Raw genomic sequence first — 20910 nt, forward strand, 5'->3', positions numbered from 1 at the left:
TACACTGTTAAACCAGGAACTATGTACAGACAGCCCAGACTGGGATGTGAATACACTGTTAAACCAGGAACTATGTACAGACAGCCCAGACTGGGACGTGAATACACTGTTAAACCAGGAACTATGTACAGACAGCCCAGACTGGGATGTGAATACACTGTTAAAGTTAAACAATGTGTTAAAATAAAAAAAAACATGCCTTTCCAACTATTTCAAAACATTTTTGTAGTCATAACAGAACAGATTAATAAAACGGCGGATATTTTACAGCAGTGAATTTCACCAGAGTTCATCATAAGAAGTTATACAAATCTATAAACAAAAGTATATTCATATTTATTTTGGTCTCTGTTCAACAAATATACACACCTGCAAATAACTGATGCTAGTGCTGTCTTGTTAAGGGCTCTGGAGGGCTCATAGAACTCCTAGAATAAGTAGATAGGTTACAGGAAGTGCTGTCTTGTTAAGGGCTCTGGAGGGCTCATAGAACTCCTAGAATAAGTAGATAGGTTACAGGAAGTGCTGTCTTGTTAAGGGCTCTGGAGGGCTCATAGAACTCCTAGAATAAGTAGATAGGTTACAGGAAGTGCACGATGCATTCTGCACCAGACTAGTGCTTGTAGTCAAACCAGGCCTGTGTCCCAATTATCTCTCCTTGCTCCCAAAGTTTGTACACTGATTTCCAAGTAAATGACTGGGGTAAGCCGTAAGGGTGAAACTCCCACTAGCCCATACCTCGACCAACCCATCACTTTCAGATTTGTTGGAAGTAGTAAACGAGTGTACACTTCAGGAGAAAAGAGAGATTATTGAGACGCACCCAGAGAATCCAGGAAGTGCTGACACCGTTTCGGAAAGTCTCAGGAGGCGCAGGTGCTGCTGGGAGTTGGAGTCTTCAAGGGCACCAGCTGGTCAGTGGATAGAGTAGACAGTGGACCGTCTTAAACCTGTAAAGAATGACAGAACATTCTATATGACGACATATATCATTATTAAACGTACAGAAATACAATTAATTAACATTGAATCGACAAGTAAGATGATGGTTCTTTTGACAGTATCTGTAAAGAGCGTACACATGCAGATACATGACGAGCCTTACCAGGACCCTGGACAGCATCTGTAAAGGGCGTACACATGCAGATACATGACGAGCCTTACCAGGACCCTGGACAGCGTCTACCCCCGAACCATGAGACTGAGCAACAAGACTGCTAAATAGCTCATCTAATGTCTATCCGGACTACCTGCACTGAGCCTTTTTAAACTAACTCACTCACACTGACTCTATGCACACACTCACACATACTTACACTGACACACCAACACACACACATACCGTATACACACACACACACTACATATGCCCACACACACATTACATGCACACTGATGCCACACACACACACACACACACACACACACACACACACACACACACACACACACACACACTTTCACGCTGCTGCCACTGCCTATTGTCTATCCTGTTGCCTAGTAACTTTACCCCTACCTACATGTACAGCACATAGCTACTAGTTCTACTTTAACTGTTGGGACATTTTGAACGTGTACCCCTGCAGGCAGAGAAGAAGGATCCCCTCTAGAGTCTGGTGTAGTGCTGCTAGATACCGGTAACTTTCACAAAGGTTTTACAGGAATCCCAGCTGTAAAACTACAGGAATCAGGAGGGAATAAGCAAGGAGCTCCGTAATCCACCAACCAGGATTAATGGAAAGCCTGGGATTTTGGGGAAAGTTAGCGTAATATTGCAACCCTGGCGTGGTTTTTGTCAAGGTTTCTTGGCCTGAAGACAGGTTGGTACTGACCTGGAGGGATCATCCTCCTTGGAGAAGAGTCTATTCAGCTCCACACTGTTCATCTTGTTCTCAAACAGCCCATAACTAAGAGTCACCTGGAGAGAACACACACAATACAACTTAGAGGAGAGACAACACATTACATGAGGCAGAAATTATTTTTGTGTGTGTGTGTGTGTGTGTGTGTGTGTGTGTGTGTGTGTGTGTGTGTGTGTGTGTGTGTGTGTGTGTGTGTGTGTGTGTGTGTGTGTGTGTGTGTGTGTGTGTGTGTGTGTGTGTGTGTGTGTGTGTGTGTGTGTGTGTGAGACCTGTAGAGGTATATTGCTGGGCGTCAGCAGTAGCAGGTTCTCCAGGTGAGAGTGGAACATTGAACTGTGGACCATGGATATCCCCAGTCTTCTCTCTACGATGAAGCCTACTGTACAGTCATCTGGCAGACGGATCACTGCTGACGTCTGCTCAAACCTGGGACCACTAGACACACAGGTAGACACACACACACAGAGTCAGATATAGATACACTCACATTGACTCAAACCCAGTTGACTCAAACCCACGCATACAGTCACATAAAGACAAGCATATACACAGACTGTATGTCCAATGACCCAACACACACTGTCACATACATTCACAGATATAATGTACACTCTGACTCTCCATCTTTCACACAGACAAACCCCTACACACACCTGTTCTCATGGACTAGAGTTCACTCTTGACCCAAACACACAGACACACTCATACACAGACACAGACACAGACACAGACACAGACACAGACACAGACACAGACACACACACACACACACACACACACACAAACTTATACACAGACACACGCCCACACACTCCTCACCTAGCCCATGGAGCCATCTTCTCAGCTAGTCTGCGACTCAGACAGAAGCCTGCTCCTCCCGTGGCAAACCAGAACTGCACTTCTTTCTAGAAAGAAAAATACACACACAGTCAATCACCAGGCAGAACTGCACCTCTCTTTGACATGAACAGAGCACAGACGTCCACCTTCCAGACAGAATGAATCATGTAAAGGTTGATGTGCTAGAACAGGCAGAGGAAACTCCCTCCATCCACAACGATGAAACAACACTCTCTGTGTCCTCAGTTTCCCTCAAACTCATCATATTCTGTGATCTACTTACAGCGATAGACTTTCTCAGTTCTCTCTGACTCACTTTGCTATGAGTCTTGCATATGCTACTTTTAAGCATTTATAAAAGTCTGACATATTCTGTGTGCTATTTATCTTGTAAGTGATTAGCAAGGAGATAATGTATGTTTATATTTGTGTAGCATTTGTCAAACGGACAATATATCTGTTATTTGTTTGGTATTTGTCATGCAAATCAGACGGTGGGCAGAGTTGTTATGTTGTTATGTATCTCATCGACGGGGCTGTAGTGGAGCAGGTTGAGAGCTTCAAGTTCCTTGGTGTCCACATCACCAACAAACTAACATGGTCTAAACACACCAAGACAGTTGTGAAGAGGGCACGACAAAACCTATTCCCCCTCAGGAGACTGAAAAGATTTGGCATGGGTCCTCAGATCCTCAAAGGGTTCTACAGCTGCACCATCGAGAATCGAGAGCATCCTGACTGGTTGCATCACTGCCTGATATGGCAATTGCTCGGCATCCGACCACAAGGCACTACAGAGGGTAGTGCGTATGGCCCAGTACATCACTGGGGCCAAGCTTCCTGCAATCCAGGACCTCTATACCAGGCGGTGTCAGAGGAAGGCCCTAAAAATTCTCAAGGACTCCAGCCACCCTAGTCATAGACTGTTCTCTCTGCTACCTCACGGCAAGCGGTACCGGAGCGCCAAGTCTAGGTCCAAGAGGCTTCTCAACAGCTTCTACCCCCAAGTCATAAGACTCCTGAACATCTAATCAAATGGCTACCCAGACAATTTGCATTTCCCTCCTTCCCCCACCTTTTAAGCTGCTACTCTGTTGATTATCTATGCATAGTCACTTCAATAACTCTATCTACATGTACATATTACCTCAATTACCTCGACCCACCGGTGCCCCTTCACATTGACTCTGTAGCGGTACACCCTGTATATAGCCTCGCTATTGCTATTTTAATGCTGCTCTAGTTATTTGTTACTTTTCTTTCTTTCTTTTTTTAGGTATTTTTCTTAAAACTGCATTGTTGGTTAAGGGCTTGTAAGTAAGCATTTCACTGAAAGGTCTACACCTGTTGTATTCGGAGCATGTGACAAATAACATTTGATTTGATTTGTATCGGTTGCCGTGACAGCAGCGTAAATCACAACAGGTATGTGTATCATCGTTCTCCCAAGGTCCTCTCCTCCTCCCTCTCTGGAGTCCCCCTCTCCTCCCCTCCTCTCATCCTCATCTCCTCCTCCCTCTCTGGAGTCCCCCTCTCCTCCCCTCCTCATCTCCTCTCCTCCTCCCTCTCTGGAGTCCCCCTCTCCTCCCCTCCTCTCATCCTCATCTCCTCCTCCCTCTCTGGAGTCCCCCTCTCCTCCCCTCCTCTCATCTCATCCTCATCTCCTCCTCCCTCTCTGGAGTCCCCCTCTCCTCCCCTCCTCTCATCTCATCCTCATCTCCTCCTCCCTCTCTGGAGTCCCCCTCTCATCCCCTCCTCTCATCTCCTCCGACCTTGTGTTCCCTTTCTCTAGGGAGTCTGAGGCCTGTCCTACTGTCAATGCTAAATCTACTCTCTAACCAGGGAGTAGGAGGAGGGAGGGAGGGAGGGAGGGAGGGAGGGAGGGAGGGAGGGAGGGAGGGAGGGAGGGAGGGAGGGAGGGAGGGAGGGAGGGAGGGAGAGCATCTTTTGCGAGACACTCTCGGGAACCAAGATACACTTAGGCTCAATACAGTCATTCATTCTACTGTAAATGAGACACACACTTACTCACACACATACAGTACAAGACACATGTTTATCTAGTGTGAGCATGTCTGTTCCTAAACCAATTGAATTGACCGATCCTGCTAGTTGACAGCCTATCCCCTGGGGTGTCTTTGACACGTCCACTTGATGACATGGTTCTTAGATCAATAACCAATAACATGTCAATCACCAATCAACCCTCCGATTAGAAAAACACTCCACAGTGACTAAAACCACATGAATGGATGGATCTACAATCATCCCTTCATCCTTCCATCCTTCCATCCCTCCGTTCCTGATGAGAAGTGAATTGAAAGAGGAGAGATGTGGAATGACTTGAATAATTTACAGTGCTTGGCCAACTCTGTTGAGGTTTAGAATTCCCATGGCAACCATCTGGCATCAAAACGGTCAAACATATCAGTGACCCCCTCAGGAAGGGAGACAGAAACATATCAGTGACCCCCTCAGGAAGGGAGACAGAAACATATCAGTGACCCCCTCAGGAAGGCAGACAGAAACATATCAGTGACCCCCTCAGGAAGGGAGACAGAAACATATCAGTGACCCCGTCAGGAAGGGAGACAGTAACATATCAGTGACCCCCTCAGGAAGGGAGACAGACACATATCAGTGACCCCCTCAGGAAGGGAGAAAGACACATATCAGTGACCCCCTCAGGAAGGGAGACAGACACATATCAGTGACCCCCTCAGGAATGGAGACAGTAACATATCAGTGACCCCCTCAGGAAGGGAGACAGTAACATATCAGTGACCCCCTCAGGAAGGGAGACAGAAACATATCAGTGACCCCCTCAGGAAGGGAGACAGAAACATATCAGTGACCCCCTCAGGAAGGGAGACAGAAACATATCAGTGACCCCCTCAGGAAGGGAGACAGAAACATATCAGTGACCCCCTCAGGAAGGGAGACAGAAACATATCAGTGACCCCCTCAGGAAGGGAGACAGAAACATATCAGTGACCCCCTCAGGAAGGGAGACAGAAACATATCAGTGACCCCCTCAGGAATGGAGACAGAAAGACGTATTCCAATGACCACAGCAACATACTACTTAAAGAGATTCTCCGGTACTTTTGCTTTTCAGCCAGTAGTTCTGGAAGTAGCGTCCACAAGCCAAAAGTGGTCCCCTGAAAATGTGCGCACTACGGCACATATGTGCAGATATGGTCTCTCTCTCGCTCTGCTGTGTGTGCATCTTGCTAACTGCCACTCAAATGGCAAGGGGCTGAAGCTCATTGGCTGGAACTCGAAATGCTAGAGGGCTGGCCCACGTGGGTCAGGGTTATGTTTAGGGAAGTGTTTCAAACTAGGGGATTTCGTGACTAATTGAGGTAAGACAGTAATTTTGGTTTTACATTGTGCCTGTATGAACTACACATTGACACATCCAGCCCAACGTGGAAGGGCTAGAGCCTACTTAGTAGGCCCCAAAGATCTCAGATGTGTCTTTAACATACCACTAGAACAAAGCATTGTATTGTTCATTGGAATATAGCTTTGGGCTCTATGCAGTGCATGGTGGGAGCGTACTGTCTTGTTGCCATCCAGTAGTTCATGGGCCTTGATGGGGTGGTCGAGGCTGGGCTTGCCCACGTAGACATCCCCGTCTTGGGGGAAGGCTGAGAGCAGGGAGAGAAGAGCTCCAGGATTCACGTAGTTATCATCGTCAACATGACACAGCCACCTGGAGAGAGAGGGGACAACACAGGGATCGGTTCCAAACTGAAGTTAACAGTTGATCCCTTTCCTCTGTTCTAATTACAACCAAGACTTGATTCCAAACTAAACACTGGGACCTTGTCTCTGCCCTTTCTTCTATCAGGTTGGAACACAAATCCTACAGTTTGGTACAAAATGTTGATAGAAATGTCTGGTACTTTACAACTTCTACTTTTTAACGTGATCTCTATGTCCTGTAAAGTGGTAATCTCTCTATGTCCTGTAAAGTGATAGTCCATCTATGTCCTGTAAAGTGATAGACTATCTATGCCCTGTAAAGTGATAGTCTCTCTATGTCCTGTAAAGTGATAGTCTCTCTATGCCCTGTAAAGTGATAGTCTCTCTATGCCCTGTAAAGTGATAGTCTCTCTATGTCCTGTAAAGTGATAGTCTCTCTATGCCCTGTAAAGTGATAGTCTCTCTATGCCCTGTAAAGTGATAGTCTCTATATGTCCTGTAAAGTGATAGTCTCTCTATGCCCTGTAAAGTGATAGTCTCTCTATGCCCTGTAAAGTGATAGTCTCTATATGTCCTGTAAAGTGATAGTCTCTCTATGTCCTGTAAAGTGATAGTCGCTCTATGTCCTGTAAAGTGATAGTCTCTCTATGTCCTGTAAAGTGATAGTCTCTCTATGCCCTGTAAAGTGATACTCCATCTATGCCCTGTAAAGGGATAGTCTCTCTATGTCCTGTAAAGTGATAGTCCATCTATGTCCTGTAAAGTGATAGTCTCTCTATGCCCTGTAAAGTGATACTCCATCTATGCCCTGTAAAGGGATAGTCTCTCTATGTCCTGTAAAGTGATAGTCCATCTATGTCCTGTAAAGTGATAGTATATCTATGCCCTGTCACGTTCCTGACCTGTTTTCTGTTAGTTTTGTATGTGTTAGTTGGTCAGGACGTGAGTTTGGGTGGGCAGTCTATGTTTTGTGTTTCTATGTTGGTTTATGGGTACCTGATATGGTTCTCAATTAGAGGCAGGTGGTTTTCATCTCCTCTGATTGAGAATCATATTAAGGTAGGTGTTTTCACTTTGTTTGTCGTGGGTGGTTATCTCCTGTGTCAGTGTCTGTGTATGTTACGCCACACGGGACTGTTTCGGTTTTGTTTGTTCGTTAGTTTTATGTAGTCGTTTTTCCTGTTCGTGCGTTCTTCGAGTTTCATGTAAGTTCGTCGTCCAGGTCTGTCTACGTCGTTTATTGTTTTGTAATTATTCAAGTGTTCGTCGTGTTTTCTGTTTTGTTTATTAAATATCATGTCTCATCACAACGCTGCGTCTTGGTTCAATCCATGCTCCTCCTCTTCGGATGAAGAGGAAAATCGTTACATGCCCTGTAAAGTGATACTCCATCTATGCCCTGTAAAGTGATAGTCTCTCTATGTCCTGTAAAGTGATAGACTATCTATGCCCTGTAAAGTGATAGACTATCTATGTCCTGTAAAGTGATAGACTATCTATGCCCTGTAAAGTGATAGTCCATCTATGCCCTGTAAAGTGATAGACTATCTATGTCCTGTAAAGTGATAGTCTCTATATGCCCTGTAAAGTGATAGACTATCTATGTCCTGTAAAGTGATAGTCTCTCTATGTCCTGTAAAGTGATAGTCTCTCTATGTCCTGTAAAGTGATAGTCTCTCTATGTCCTGTAAAGTGATAGTCTCTCTATGTCCTGTAAAGTGATAGTCTCTCTATGTCCTGTAAAGTGATAGTCTCTCTATGTCCTGTAAAGTGATAGTCTCTCTATGTCCTGTAAAGTGATAGTCTCTCTATGTCCTGTAAAGTGATAGTCTCTCTATGTCCTGTAAAGTGATAGTCTCTCTATGTCCTGTAAAGTGATAGTCTCTCTATGTCCTGTAAAGTGATAGTCTCTCTATGTCCTGTAAAGTAATAGTCTCTCTATGCCCTGTAAAGTGATAGTCTCTCTATGTCCTGTAAAGTGATACTCCATCTATGTCCTGTAAAGTGATAGTCCATCTATGCCCTGTAAAGTGATAGACTATCTATGCCCTGTAAAGTGATAGACTATCTATGCCCTGTAAAGTGATAGACTATCTATGTCCTGTAAAGTGATAGACTATCTATGCCCTGTAAAGTGATAGACTATCTATGTCCTGTAAAGTGATAGACTATCTATGCCCTGTAAAGTGATAGTCTCTCTATGCCCTGTAAAGTGATAGTCCATCTATGCCCTGTAAAGTGATAGTCTCTATATGTCCTGTAAAGTGATAGTCTCTCTATGTCCTGTAAAGTGATAGTCTCTCTATGCCCTGTAAAGTGATAGTCCATCGATGCCCTGTAAAGAGATAGACTATCACTTTACAGGGCATATAGAGACTATCTATGCCCTGTAAAGTGATAGTCTATCTATGCCCTGTAAAGTGATAGTCTCTATATGCCCTGTAAAGTGATAGTCTCTCTATATCCTGTAAAGTGATAGTCTCTATATGCCCTGTAAAGTGATAGTCTCTATATGCCCTGTAAAGTGATAGTCTCTCTATGCCCTGTAGAGTGATAGTCTATCTATATCCTGTAAAGTGATAGTCTCTATATGCCCTGTAAAGTGATAGTCTCTCTATGTCCTGTAAAGTGATAGTCTCTATATGTCCTGTAAAGTGATAGTCTCTCTATGTCCTGTAAAGTGATAGTCTCTCTATGTCCTGTAAAGTGATAGTCTCTCTATGTCCTGTAAAGTGATAGTCTCTCTATATCCTGTAAAGTGATAGTCTCTCTATGTCCTGTAAAGTAATAGTCTCTCTATGCCCTGTAAAGTGATAGTCTCTCTATGTCCTGTAAAGTGTTACTCCATCTATGTCCTGTAAAGTGATAGTCTCTCTATGCCCTGTAAAGTGATAGTCCATCGATGCCCTGTAAAGAGATAGACTATCACTTTACAGGGCATATAGAGACTATCTATGCCCTGTAAAGTGATAGTCTATCTATGCCCTGTAAAGTGATAGTCTCTATATGTCCTGTAAAGAGATAGACGATCTAAGTCCTGTAAAGTGATAGTCTATGTGTTTCTCTCTGTCTAGGTTGTGCTGGTCACTCACTTCTTATCGGAGGCCATGAAGTGGTCATATTCAGCAGACATCTTACAGGACAGAGCCTGGTGACTGTGGTCAGACGGACAATCTGTCACAATCAAATTGTAACCTGAATAGAAAAAATGATTTCAGTCAGAGCACCTATCAATGTGTTCATTTTACAACACTGACATGAGACTTAAATGAGATTAAAGCTGGAACTGTTGTCTAATAAACAACTATCGCCCTTAAACATTACAACTGTTAATGCAACAAGTCTCTCCTTGCTTGTGATTGGTGGAGCTGAAGACCTACCTCTGGACTTGATGTCTTCATCCTCTGTGTCTGTAAAGATGAACGTCTAGAGAAGGAAGAGAAGAGAGAGATATAACACACACATACATACACACACACATACACACAAACACAAACATACACCCCCCCACACACCCCCCCCCACACACACAGACCCCTACCACACATACACAAACATACACACACACACACATACACACAAACACAAACATACACCCCCCCCCCCCACACACACAGACCCCTACCACACATACACAAACATACACACAGACACAGACACCCCCTCACACAAACAGACCCCCCCCCCCCACATACACCTCACACACGTAGCAAGATAATGGAGGACAGATTAATACTGACAGAAACAGGCTGCACCATAAGCTAAAGGGAAGACATACACAGCCACTTGAACCTTTGACCCTCGCTGCCATTACATTGAAGACAGTGTGAAACAGCAACACTACCCTCCCATTGGGAGATTACATATCCTTGACCTCTGCTCCCAACACTTCCTCTGTAGACTCTCTCTCTCTCTCTCTCTCTCCCTCTCCCTCTCTCTCCCTCCCCCCCCCCCCCCCCTCTCTCTCTCTCACCAACAGACTCAGTGATCTAAACGGCATGCTATCTATTTCCCTGAGTTCTACAGTAGTGCAGCACTGTGTAGCTGGTCCACCACTGACCTCTGTTGGTCACAACTAGCAACCAATGAATCTAAAGATACATTATATATACAAAAGTATGTGGACACCCCTTCAAATTTGTGGATTCGGCTATTTCAGCCACATCCGTTGCTAACAGTCCGACAAACTAATCTGGATTTGGCGGATGCCAGGAGAACACTACCTGCCCCAATAGTGCCAACAGTAAAGTTTGGTGGAGGAGGAATAATGGTCTGGAGCTGTTTTTCATGGTTCGGGCTAGTCCCCATAGTTCCAGTGAACGGAAATCTTAACACTACAGCATACAATGACATTCTAGACAATTCTGTGCTTCCAACTTTGTGGCAACAGTTTGGGGAAGGCCCTTTCCTGTTCCTGCATGACAATGCCCCCGTGCACAAAATGAGGTCCATACAAACAAATGGTTTGTTGAGATCGGTGAAGAACCTGACTGGCCTGCACAGAGCCCTGACCTCAACCCCATCGAACACCTTTGGGATGAATTGGAACGGCGACTGTGATTCAGGCCTAATCACCCAACATCAGTGCCCGACCTCACTAATGCTCTTGTGGCTGAATGGAACCAAGTCCCTGCAGCAATGTTCCAACATCTAGTGGAAAGCCTTCCCAGAAGAGTGGAGGCTGTTATAGCAGCAAAGAGTGGACCAACTCAATATTAAAGCTCATGATTTTGGAATGAGATGTTCAATGAGCAGGTGTCCACATACTTTTGGTCAGGTAGTGTAGAAGAGCCCTATCAGTGGGCTCCCACTCTAATATCACCCACAGTGTATGACTGCTAATGGAAGCACACACACACACACACACACACACACACACACACACACACACACACACACACACACACACACACACACACACATACACATACACAGACTGACTGCTGATCCAATCTTCCATAGGAAGTGATGGGGGTGGAGTACAGGGAGTGAAAGGGGGAAAGAGGGAAGATAAGAGAGGGAGAGGGTGGAGATGGGTGAGAGGGAAAAAGGAAAGTGTTGTTCCCTCAGAGTGTCTGGTACTCTTTCATCTAAGAGAGAAGAGATAAACGAGGATGTGTGTCTGTTTCAACTCTCTCCTAAGCATTATCAAACCATTACAGTAAAGCTATAAAACTCCTCCTGAGGTGACATGACCGTCCCAAATGGCACCCTATTCTGAATATAGTGCACTATGTAGGGAATAGGATGGCATTTGGGACGTAGCCTAGGGCCTCTGGGTGGATAAAACAGTGTTTTACGGAGTGTAATTCACCACCACGGTGTGTAATATAATAGAGCAGCCTCTGGGTGGATAAAACAGTGTTTTACGGGGTGTAATTCACCACGGTGTGTAATATAATAGAGCATCCTCTGGGTGGATAAAACAGTGTTTTACGGAGTGTAATTCACCACGGTGTGTAATATAATAGAGCAGCCTCTGGGTGGATAAAACAGTGTTTTACGGGGTGTAATTCACCACCACGGTGTGTAATATAATAGAGCAGCCTCTGGGTGGATAAAACAGTGTTTTACGGGGTGTAATTCACCACGGTGTGTAATATAATAGAGCAGCCTCTGGGTTGATAAAACAGTGTTTTACAGGGTGTAATTCACCACGGTGTGTAATATAATAGAGCAGCCTCTGGGTGGATAAAACAGTGTTTTACGGAGTGTAATTCACCACGGTGTGTAATATAATAGAGCAGCCTCTGGGTGGATAAAACAGTGTTTTACGGAGTGTAATTCACCACGGTGTGTAATATAATAGAGCAGCCTCTGGGTGGATAAAACAGTGTTTTACGGGGTGTAATTCACCACGGTGTGTAATATAATAGAGCAGCCTCTGGGTGGATAAAACAGTGTTTTACGGGGTGTAATTCACCACGGTGTGTAATATAATAGAGCAGCCTCTGGGTGGATAAAACAGTGTTTTACGGGGTGTAATTCACCACGGTGTGTAATATAATAGAGCAGCCTCTGGGTGGATAAAACAGTGTTTTACGGGGTGTAATTCACCACGGTGTGTAATATAATAGAGCATCCTCTGGGTGGATAAAACAGTGTTTTACGGAGTGTAATTCACCACGGTGTGTAATATAATAGAGCAGCCTCTGGGTGGATAAAACAGTGTTTTACGGAGTGTAATTCAACACCACGGTGTGTAATATAATAGAGCAGCCTCTGGGTGGATAAAACAGTGTTTTACGGGGTGTAATTCACCACCACGGTGTGTAATATAATAGAGCAGCCTCTGGGTGGATAAAACAGTGTTTTACGGGGTGTAATTCACCACGGTGTGTAATATAATAGAGCAGCCTCTGGGTGGATAAAACAGTGTTTTACGGGGTGTAATTCACCACGGTGTGTAATATAATAGAGCTGCCTCTGGGTGGATAAAACAGTGTTTTACGGAGTGTAATTCACCACCACGGTGTGTAATATAATAGAGCAGCCTCTGGGTGGATAAAACAGTGTTTTACGGGGTGTAATTCACCACGGTGTGTAATATAATAGAGCGGCCTCTGGGTGGATAAAACAGTGTTTTACGGGGTGTAATTCACCACGGTGTGTAATATAATAGAGCAGCCTCTGGGTGGATAAAACAGTGTTTTACGAGGTATAATTCACCACGGTGTGTAATATAATAGAGCAGCCTCTGGGTGGATAAAACAGTGTTTTACGGGGTGTAATTCACCACGGTGTGTAATATAATAGAGCGGCCTCTGGGTGGATAAAACAGTGTTTTACGGAGTGTAATTCACCACGGTGTGTAATATAATAGAGCAGCCTCTGGGTGGATAAAACAGTGTTTTACGGGGTGTAATTCACCACGGTGTGTAATATAATAGAGCAGCCTCTGGGAGGATAAAATAGTGTTTTACGAGGTGTAATTCACCACGGTGTGTAATATAATAGAGCAGCCTCTGGGTGGATAAAACAGTGTTTTACGGGGTGTAATTCACCACGGTGTGTAATATAATAGAGCAGCCTCTGGGTGGATAAAACAGTGTTTTACAGAGTGTAATTCACCATGGTGTGTAATATAATAGAGCAGCCTCTGGGTGGATAAAACAGCGTTTTACGGGGTGTAATTCACCACGGTGTGTAATATAATAGAGCAGCCTCTGGGTGGATAAAACAGTGTTTTACGGAGTGTAATTCACCACGGTGTGTAATATAATAGAGCAGCCTCTGGGTGGATAAAACAGTGTTTTACGGAGTGTAATTCACCACCACGGTGTGTAATATAATAGAGCGGCCTCTGGGTGGATAAAACAGTGTTTTACGGGGTGTAATTCACCACCACGGTGTGTAATATAATAGAGCAGCCTCTGGGTGGATAAAACAGTGTTTTACGGGGTGTAATTCACCACGGTGTGTAATATAATAGAGCAGCCTCTGGGTGGATAAAACAGTGTTTTACGAGGTATAATTCACCACGGTGTGTAATATAATAGAGCAGCCTCTGGGTGGATAAAACAGTGTTTTACGGGGTGTAATTCACCACGGTGTGTAATATAATAGAGCAGCCTCTGGGTGGATAAAACAGTGTTTTACAGAGTGTAATTCACCATGGTGTGTAATATAATAGAGCAGCCTCTGGGTGGATAAAACAGTGTTTTACGGGGTGTAATTCACCACGGTGTGTAATATAATAGAGCAGCCTCTGGGTGGATAAAACAGCGTTTTACGGAGTGTAATTCACCACGGTGTGTAATATAATAGAGCGGCCTCTGGGTGGATAAAACAGTGTTTTACGGGGTGTAATTCACCACAGTGTGTAATATAATAGAGCAGCTCCTCTCCTCCTGTCTATATCTCTCTCCTTCTCTCCCTATCTCTCATTCTCTCTCTGTGTGTGTGTGTGTGTGTGTGCGTGCGTGCGCGCGTGCGTGCGTGCGTGCGTGTGTGTGTGCCTACCCACGGCTTTACATTAACCTAAGTGATCGCCTTAATAGCTTAAGTGCACTAGATGAACTGCATGTATCTATCATAGAGCCCTGTCTTCCCACTACAACACACACACACACACACCCATGTGATCTGCACTCTATCTATCTCCATTGAAACAACAGTACAGCCTCCCTCTACCTCTCATATCGAGTATAGCTACCTCTAAATCTTCCCTTCAGCCATTGTATAGCCCCCCCCCCCCGCCCCTAGCCCCCTGTGGGTATTTTTCTTTCTTCTCCTCCGCATCCCTCCATCCCATCACTCGTTCAAAGGAGGAGTAATTCACTGATCGATTCCCTGGTGATGAAACCAAAAGAGGCGCTGCTTGACTCAGGACCCAGAGGCCCTGTGTCATTAGTTTCCTCCCTGGCAGTCATAATTCAGGTAACTGCACCAGCACCACGGCTCCATAATGTCCACTAGGCCCCTATCATTCTGCCTGGGCTAAAGAGGCTGAAGATCCAAGATGGCTGAGTGGGGGCTGGCAGTGGCTCGTAAACTAGACATTGGGAGTTGACTGGGGGAGAGAGAGAGAGAGAGAGAGAGAGAGAGAGAGAGAGAGAGAGAGAGAGAGAGAGAGAGAGAGAGAGAGAGAGAGAGAGAGAGAGAGAGAGAGAGAGAGAGAGAGAAGAGAGAGAAGAGAGAGAGAGAGAGAGAGAGAGAAGAGAGAGAAGAGAGAGAAGAGAGAGAGAGAGAGAGAGAGAGAGAAGAGAGAGAGAGAGAGAGAGAGAGAGAGAGAGAGAGAGAGAGAGAGAGAGAGAGAGAGAGAGAGAGAGGATAAATCTGTCTCTTTTACTCATGCTGTAAAACATAGCTGGATAGATTTCTCTCCTATAGAGTGTAATGCAGCTGGGTCCTGTATCAGTGCACTACTGTGACTTTAAATCATCTGTCTCTTCTAATGGAGTATGGACAGGAGTACATGGTTTATCTTTTGTTTTGTGTTGTTTTGACACAACAACACACACACACAACACTACTACAGGATGCTGTGTGTGTCTGTGTGTTTGCTGTCTGTGCCAGGGTGACGCCACAGCCGCAGAGCAACAATGCTGAAACGGAAACTGATCTGAGAACAGGAAGTCTATGAAGAGAACATGGAACTGTGTGTGTGTGTGTGTGTGTGCATGTATGTTAGGGTCGAGAAAAACAAAAAGCCAGAATCTTTGCGTTAACGTTCCACTTGTAAGAAATGAAAATAAGCAACATTAGACTATATACACATCATCTGTAGATAGTAGCCATGACTACACTGTTGGATGGAAAACATTTCCTCTGAGGTTCTACAGAGGTTCCGTTCTGACTCTCAGTTGAACATAGAGAGACGGGAGAGAGAGAGAGAGAGAGACGGGAGAGAGAGAGAGAGAGAGACGGGTGAAAGAGAGAGAGCTGATGATTTCACTTCTCTAAAACTAAGATTAAAGTTAATATCTGCTGAGGACCAAACCACGAGTCACCCTGTCTGTCCATCTGAATCACTAGCTGACGAGAAAGTGTAAAGACTTTTATATGACCTGAAGAAATCGCTGACATACTTCTTCAGAGAAAAGGCACGTATCAAATGTGCCTCGTATTTTGAGAAACAGGTACAAGGGTGAAACAATGCTTTGATAACATGTATTGGGAACACTATCATTGTCTATGAGAACCAAACATGGAATGATAAGTGCCAACTGCCAATGAAGTATGTGTTCTACAACTTTTACAATACAAAGTACCCCATGTATATCTGCTTGGCAGTCATTTCACACAAACACAGCTTCCAACAGTCATTTCGCACAAACACAGCTTCCAACAGTCATCTCAAACACTTCTTCTAGAAGTGTGACATTGTTAAATGCTTGTTAGGATTTCGCTTTGACAAGCCACTTCAAGATAGGACCTAGGAAGATAGGGTCTTCCAAAAGAGTTATGTCCTAATACATGTGTGTGTGTGTGTGTGTGTGTGTGTGTGTGTGTGTGTGTGTGTGTGTGTGTGTGTGTGTGTGTGCGTGCGTGCGTGCGTGCGTGCGTGCGTGCGTGCGTGCGTGCGTGCGTGCGTGCGTGCGTGCGTGCGTGCGTGTGTGTGTGTAATCTGCTAACCCTACTATACAGCCAAACCTAACACAACATCAATGGGACTAGTAGACTACTCCTCACACATGCTTCACTATACCTCTGATACAGTCTGAGAGGCAAAAGCCCCAGTCATGTTGACTCAGTGTAGAAAGTAGCCAAGGAGGAAGTGCTGCTTTGTTCTGTAAAGAACATGACTGTTCAAAACAGGAAGAGGACCAGCTGAGTTGGGCCATACTGACTACATTAGGTGTTTCTCAATCAACAGTCCCTCTAGGCCTAAGAACTGAACAATCACTGTGTAGGTTAGGTTACCTACCATGTAATAACTGTAGACCTATTCCCATGTTACCACGGTGCACCTACCATGTAATAACTGTAGACCTATTCCCATGTTACCACTGTGCACCTACCATGTAATAACTGTAGACCTATTCCCATGTTACCACTGTGCACCTACCATGTAATAACTGTAGACCTATTCCCATGTTACCACTGTGCACCTACCATGTAATAACTGTAGACCTATTCCCATGTTACCACTGTGCACCTACCATGTAATAACTGTAGACCTATTCCCATGTTACCACGGTGCACCTACCATGTAATAACTGTAGACCTATTCCCATGTTACCACGGTGCACCTACCATGTAATAACTGTAGACCTATCCCCATGTTACCACTGTGCACCTACCATGTAATAACTGTAGACCTATTCCCATGTTACCACTGTGCACCTACCATGTAATAACTGTAGACCTATTCCCATGTTACCACTGTGCACCTACCATGTAATAACTGTAGACCTATTCCCATGTAATAACTGTAGACCTATTCCCATGTTACCACTGTGCACCTACCATGTAATAACTGTAGACCTATTCCCATGTAATAACTGTAGACCTATTCCCATGTTACCACTGTGCACCTGCCATGTAATAACTGTAGACCTATTCCCATGTTACCACGGTGCACCTACCATGTAATAACTGTAGACCTATTCCCATGTTACCACTGTGCACCTACCATGTAATAACTGTAGACCTATTCCCATGTTACCACTGTGCACCTACCATGTAATAACTGTAGACCTATTCCCATGTTACCACTGTGCACCTACCATGTAATAACTGTAGACCTATTCCCATGTTACCACTGTAGACCTATTCCCATGTTACCACTGTGCACCTACCATGTAATAACTGTAGACCTATTCCCATGTAATAACTGTAGACCTATTCCCATGTTACCACTGTGCCCCTACCATGTAATAACTGTAGACCTATTCCCATGTTACCACTGTGCACCTACCATGTAATAACTGTAGACCTATTCTCATGTAATAACTGTAGACCTATTCCCATGTTACCACTGTGCACCTGCCATGTAATAACTGTAGACCTATTCCCATGTTACCACTGTAGACCTATTCCCATGTTACCACTGTGCACCTACCATGTAATAACTGTAGACCTATTCCCATGTAATAACTGTAGACCTATTCCCATGTTACCACTGTGCCCCTACCATGTAATAACTGTAGACCTATTCCCATGTTACCACTGTGCACCTACCATGTAATAACTGTAGACCTATTCTCATGTAATAACTGTAGACCTATTCCCATGTTACCACTGTGCACCTACCATGTAATAACTGTAGACCTATTCCCATGTTACCACTGTGCACCTACCATGTAATAACTGTAGACCTATTCCCATGTTACCACTGTGCACCTACCATGTAATAACTGTAGACCTATTCTCATGTAACAACTGTAGACCTATTCCCATGTTACCACTGTGCACCTACCATGTAATAACTGTAGACCTATTCCCATGTTACCACTGTGCACCTACCATGTAATAACTGTAGACCTATTCCCATGTTACCACTGTGCACCTACCATGTAATAACTGTAGACCTATTCCCATGTTACCACTGTGCACCTACCATGTAATAACTGTAGACCTATTCTCATGTAACAACTGTAGACCTATTCCCATGTTACCACTGTGCACCTACCATGTAATAACTGTAGACCTATTCCCATGTTACCACTGTGCACCTACCATGTAATAACTGTAGACCTATTCCCATGTTACCACTGTGCACCTGCCATGTAATAACTGTAGACCTATTCCCATGTTACCACGGTGCACCTACCATGTAATAACTGTAGACCTATTCCCATGTTACCACTGTGCACCTACCATGTAATAACTGTAGACCTATTCCCATGTAATATCTGTAGACCTATTCCCATGTTACCACTGTGCACCTGCCATGTAATAACTGTAGACCTATTCCCATGTTACCACTGTGCACCTACCATGCAATAACTGTAGACCTATTCCCATGTTACCACTGTGCACCTGCCATGTAATAACTGTAGACCTATTCCCATGTTACCACTGTGCACCTGCCATGTAATAACTGTAGACCTATTCCCATGTTACCACTGTGCACCTACCATGTAATAACTGTAGACCTATTCCCATGTTACCACTGTGCACCTACCATGTAATAACTGTAGACCTATTCCCATGTTACCACTGTTCACCTGCCATGTAATAACTGTAGACCTATTCCCATGTTACCACTGTGCACCTACCATGTAATAACTGTAGACCTATTCCCATGTTACCACTGTGCACCTGCCATGTAATAACTGTAGACCTATTCCCATGTTACCACTGTGCACCTGCCATGTAATAACTGTAGACCTATTCCCATGTTACCACTGTGCACCTACCATGTAATAACTGTAGACCTATTCCCATGTAATAACTGTAGACCTATTTCCATGTTACCACGGCGCACCTACCATGTAATAACTGTAGACCTATTCCCATGTTACCACTGTGCACCTACCATGTAATAACTGTAGACCTATTCCCATGTTACCACTGTGCACCTACCATGTAATAACTGTAGACCTATTCCCATGTTACCACTGTGCACCTACCATGTAATAACTGTAGACCTATTCTCATGTAATAACTGTAGCCGTATTCCCATGTTACCACTGTGCACCTACCATGTAATAACTGTAGACCTATTCCCATGTAATAACTGTAGACCTATTCCCATGTTACCACTGTGCACCTACCATGTAATAACTGTAGACCTATCCCCATGTTACCACTGTGCACCTGCCATGTAATAACTGTAGACCTATTCCAATGTTACCACTGTGCACCTACGATGTAATAACTGTAGACCTATTCCCATGTTACCACTGTTCACCTGCCATATAATAACTGTGAATAAGGGGACTGTTGAGGCTATTGGTTATCCCATGTCACCAATCAGTGATATCTGGGTTATTGCAATAAAATGACTCTAAACTAGGCCTACAATAAAGCAAAAAGACAGTGATATGAGTTCAATGTTACTTGATAATTGAATGGTCCCCCGTCAAAGTACCCTATAAGATTAGGTAACATTTTTTTTTAAACTTTGACGAATACGTGCTGGACCAATCAACCACACTCACGTGCTCCTTGGTCTTGGAGATCCACGTCTCGAGGAGAAGAGATAGGCGCGTGCCGTGGAACCTCCCGGTGCTCTTCACCGCGAGGAAGATGTCCGTTAACCTCAACAGGGATGGAGTGACGAAAACCCTTCTCTGTTCCAAAGCCCTCAACTTGTCTCTCCTTCTCTGTATCTCAGCTTGTAAGCCACCAACAGTCTGGTTCATAGTAGAGACAGCGGCAGGTTGTCGAGGAAACTTGGCCGGCTTTGGTGGCTCCTTTGCCGGGGAGAGAGGCGCCTCTTGAATCGAGCGCAGTAAGTCTCCCCCGAACGGATTGTGAATAGAATTGAGTTTGTGGAGATTCCGCGTCCTTAGTTGAAAGTCCACGATTAAAACGATGAAGAACATGAATATAAAAACAGGGAGTGCCCGAAGCATCCTCCGTCTGTGCATGATGAACTGAGATTGTAGGCTATTTCATTTGAAGAGGACAGAAAGTGTCTGTGATTAGGGGATTATTATGTCTCGACCCGTTGAACACATCCTCAACTTCCTTCTGTGATGTATTCTGATCTAATTTAGTGATCATCCTCCAATGACAAGCGCCTTCCGTTGACAAATCGTTCTGACACTGCCCCGCGTATTTTATATGTGCTAGAAATTCCTTTTTGTTATGACAATTTTAAGTTTTAAAAAGTTTGCTGTCCACTCATTGTGACCTTAAATATGAAATGATCCACATCGAAGTTGTAAAGTGTATTCTCAAACTAATATGCATTTCTCTGGCAACTTCCCATCAAAACTTTTATAACTGTCTCTCTCACAAACTGTCGACTTTACTATGAACCATTTTCTTTCATGAGTTTGACATTTTTGTTTATCTGAGTCTGTCTGGTCTGGTAGCTACACAACGGTCTTCCTACCTGTCACTTCTCTCTCGAGTTTCAGCGCCAGCGGAAGGGAGGAGA

The 20910-nt window shown here is 44.3% G+C and overlaps 1 protein-coding gene across 1 annotated transcript; it reads right to left on the minus strand.

Annotated features, from left to right (window-relative positions):
* Positions 1-313: 313 nt before the first annotated feature.
* Positions 314-20910, minus strand: LOC129846172 (beta-1,3-N-acetylglucosaminyltransferase manic fringe-like). The gene is made up of 8 exons (XM_055914134.1): positions 19964-20910; positions 9794-9839; positions 9506-9608; positions 6267-6420; positions 2682-2767; positions 2132-2297; positions 1833-1918; positions 314-950 (listed from the first exon to the last, which is right to left on the minus strand). The coding sequence occupies exons 1-8, from the start codon at positions 20393-20395 to the stop codon at positions 899-901; spliced, it is 1125 nt and encodes a 374-aa protein (XP_055770109.1). The 5' UTR covers positions 20396-20910; the 3' UTR covers positions 314-898.

Source organism: Salvelinus fontinalis, unplaced genomic scaffold (assembly GCF_029448725.1).
Source record: "Salvelinus fontinalis isolate EN_2023a unplaced genomic scaffold, ASM2944872v1 scaffold_0465, whole genome shotgun sequence".
In the NCBI taxonomy this organism is placed as follows: Eukaryota; Metazoa; Chordata; class Actinopteri; order Salmoniformes; family Salmonidae; genus Salvelinus; species Salvelinus fontinalis.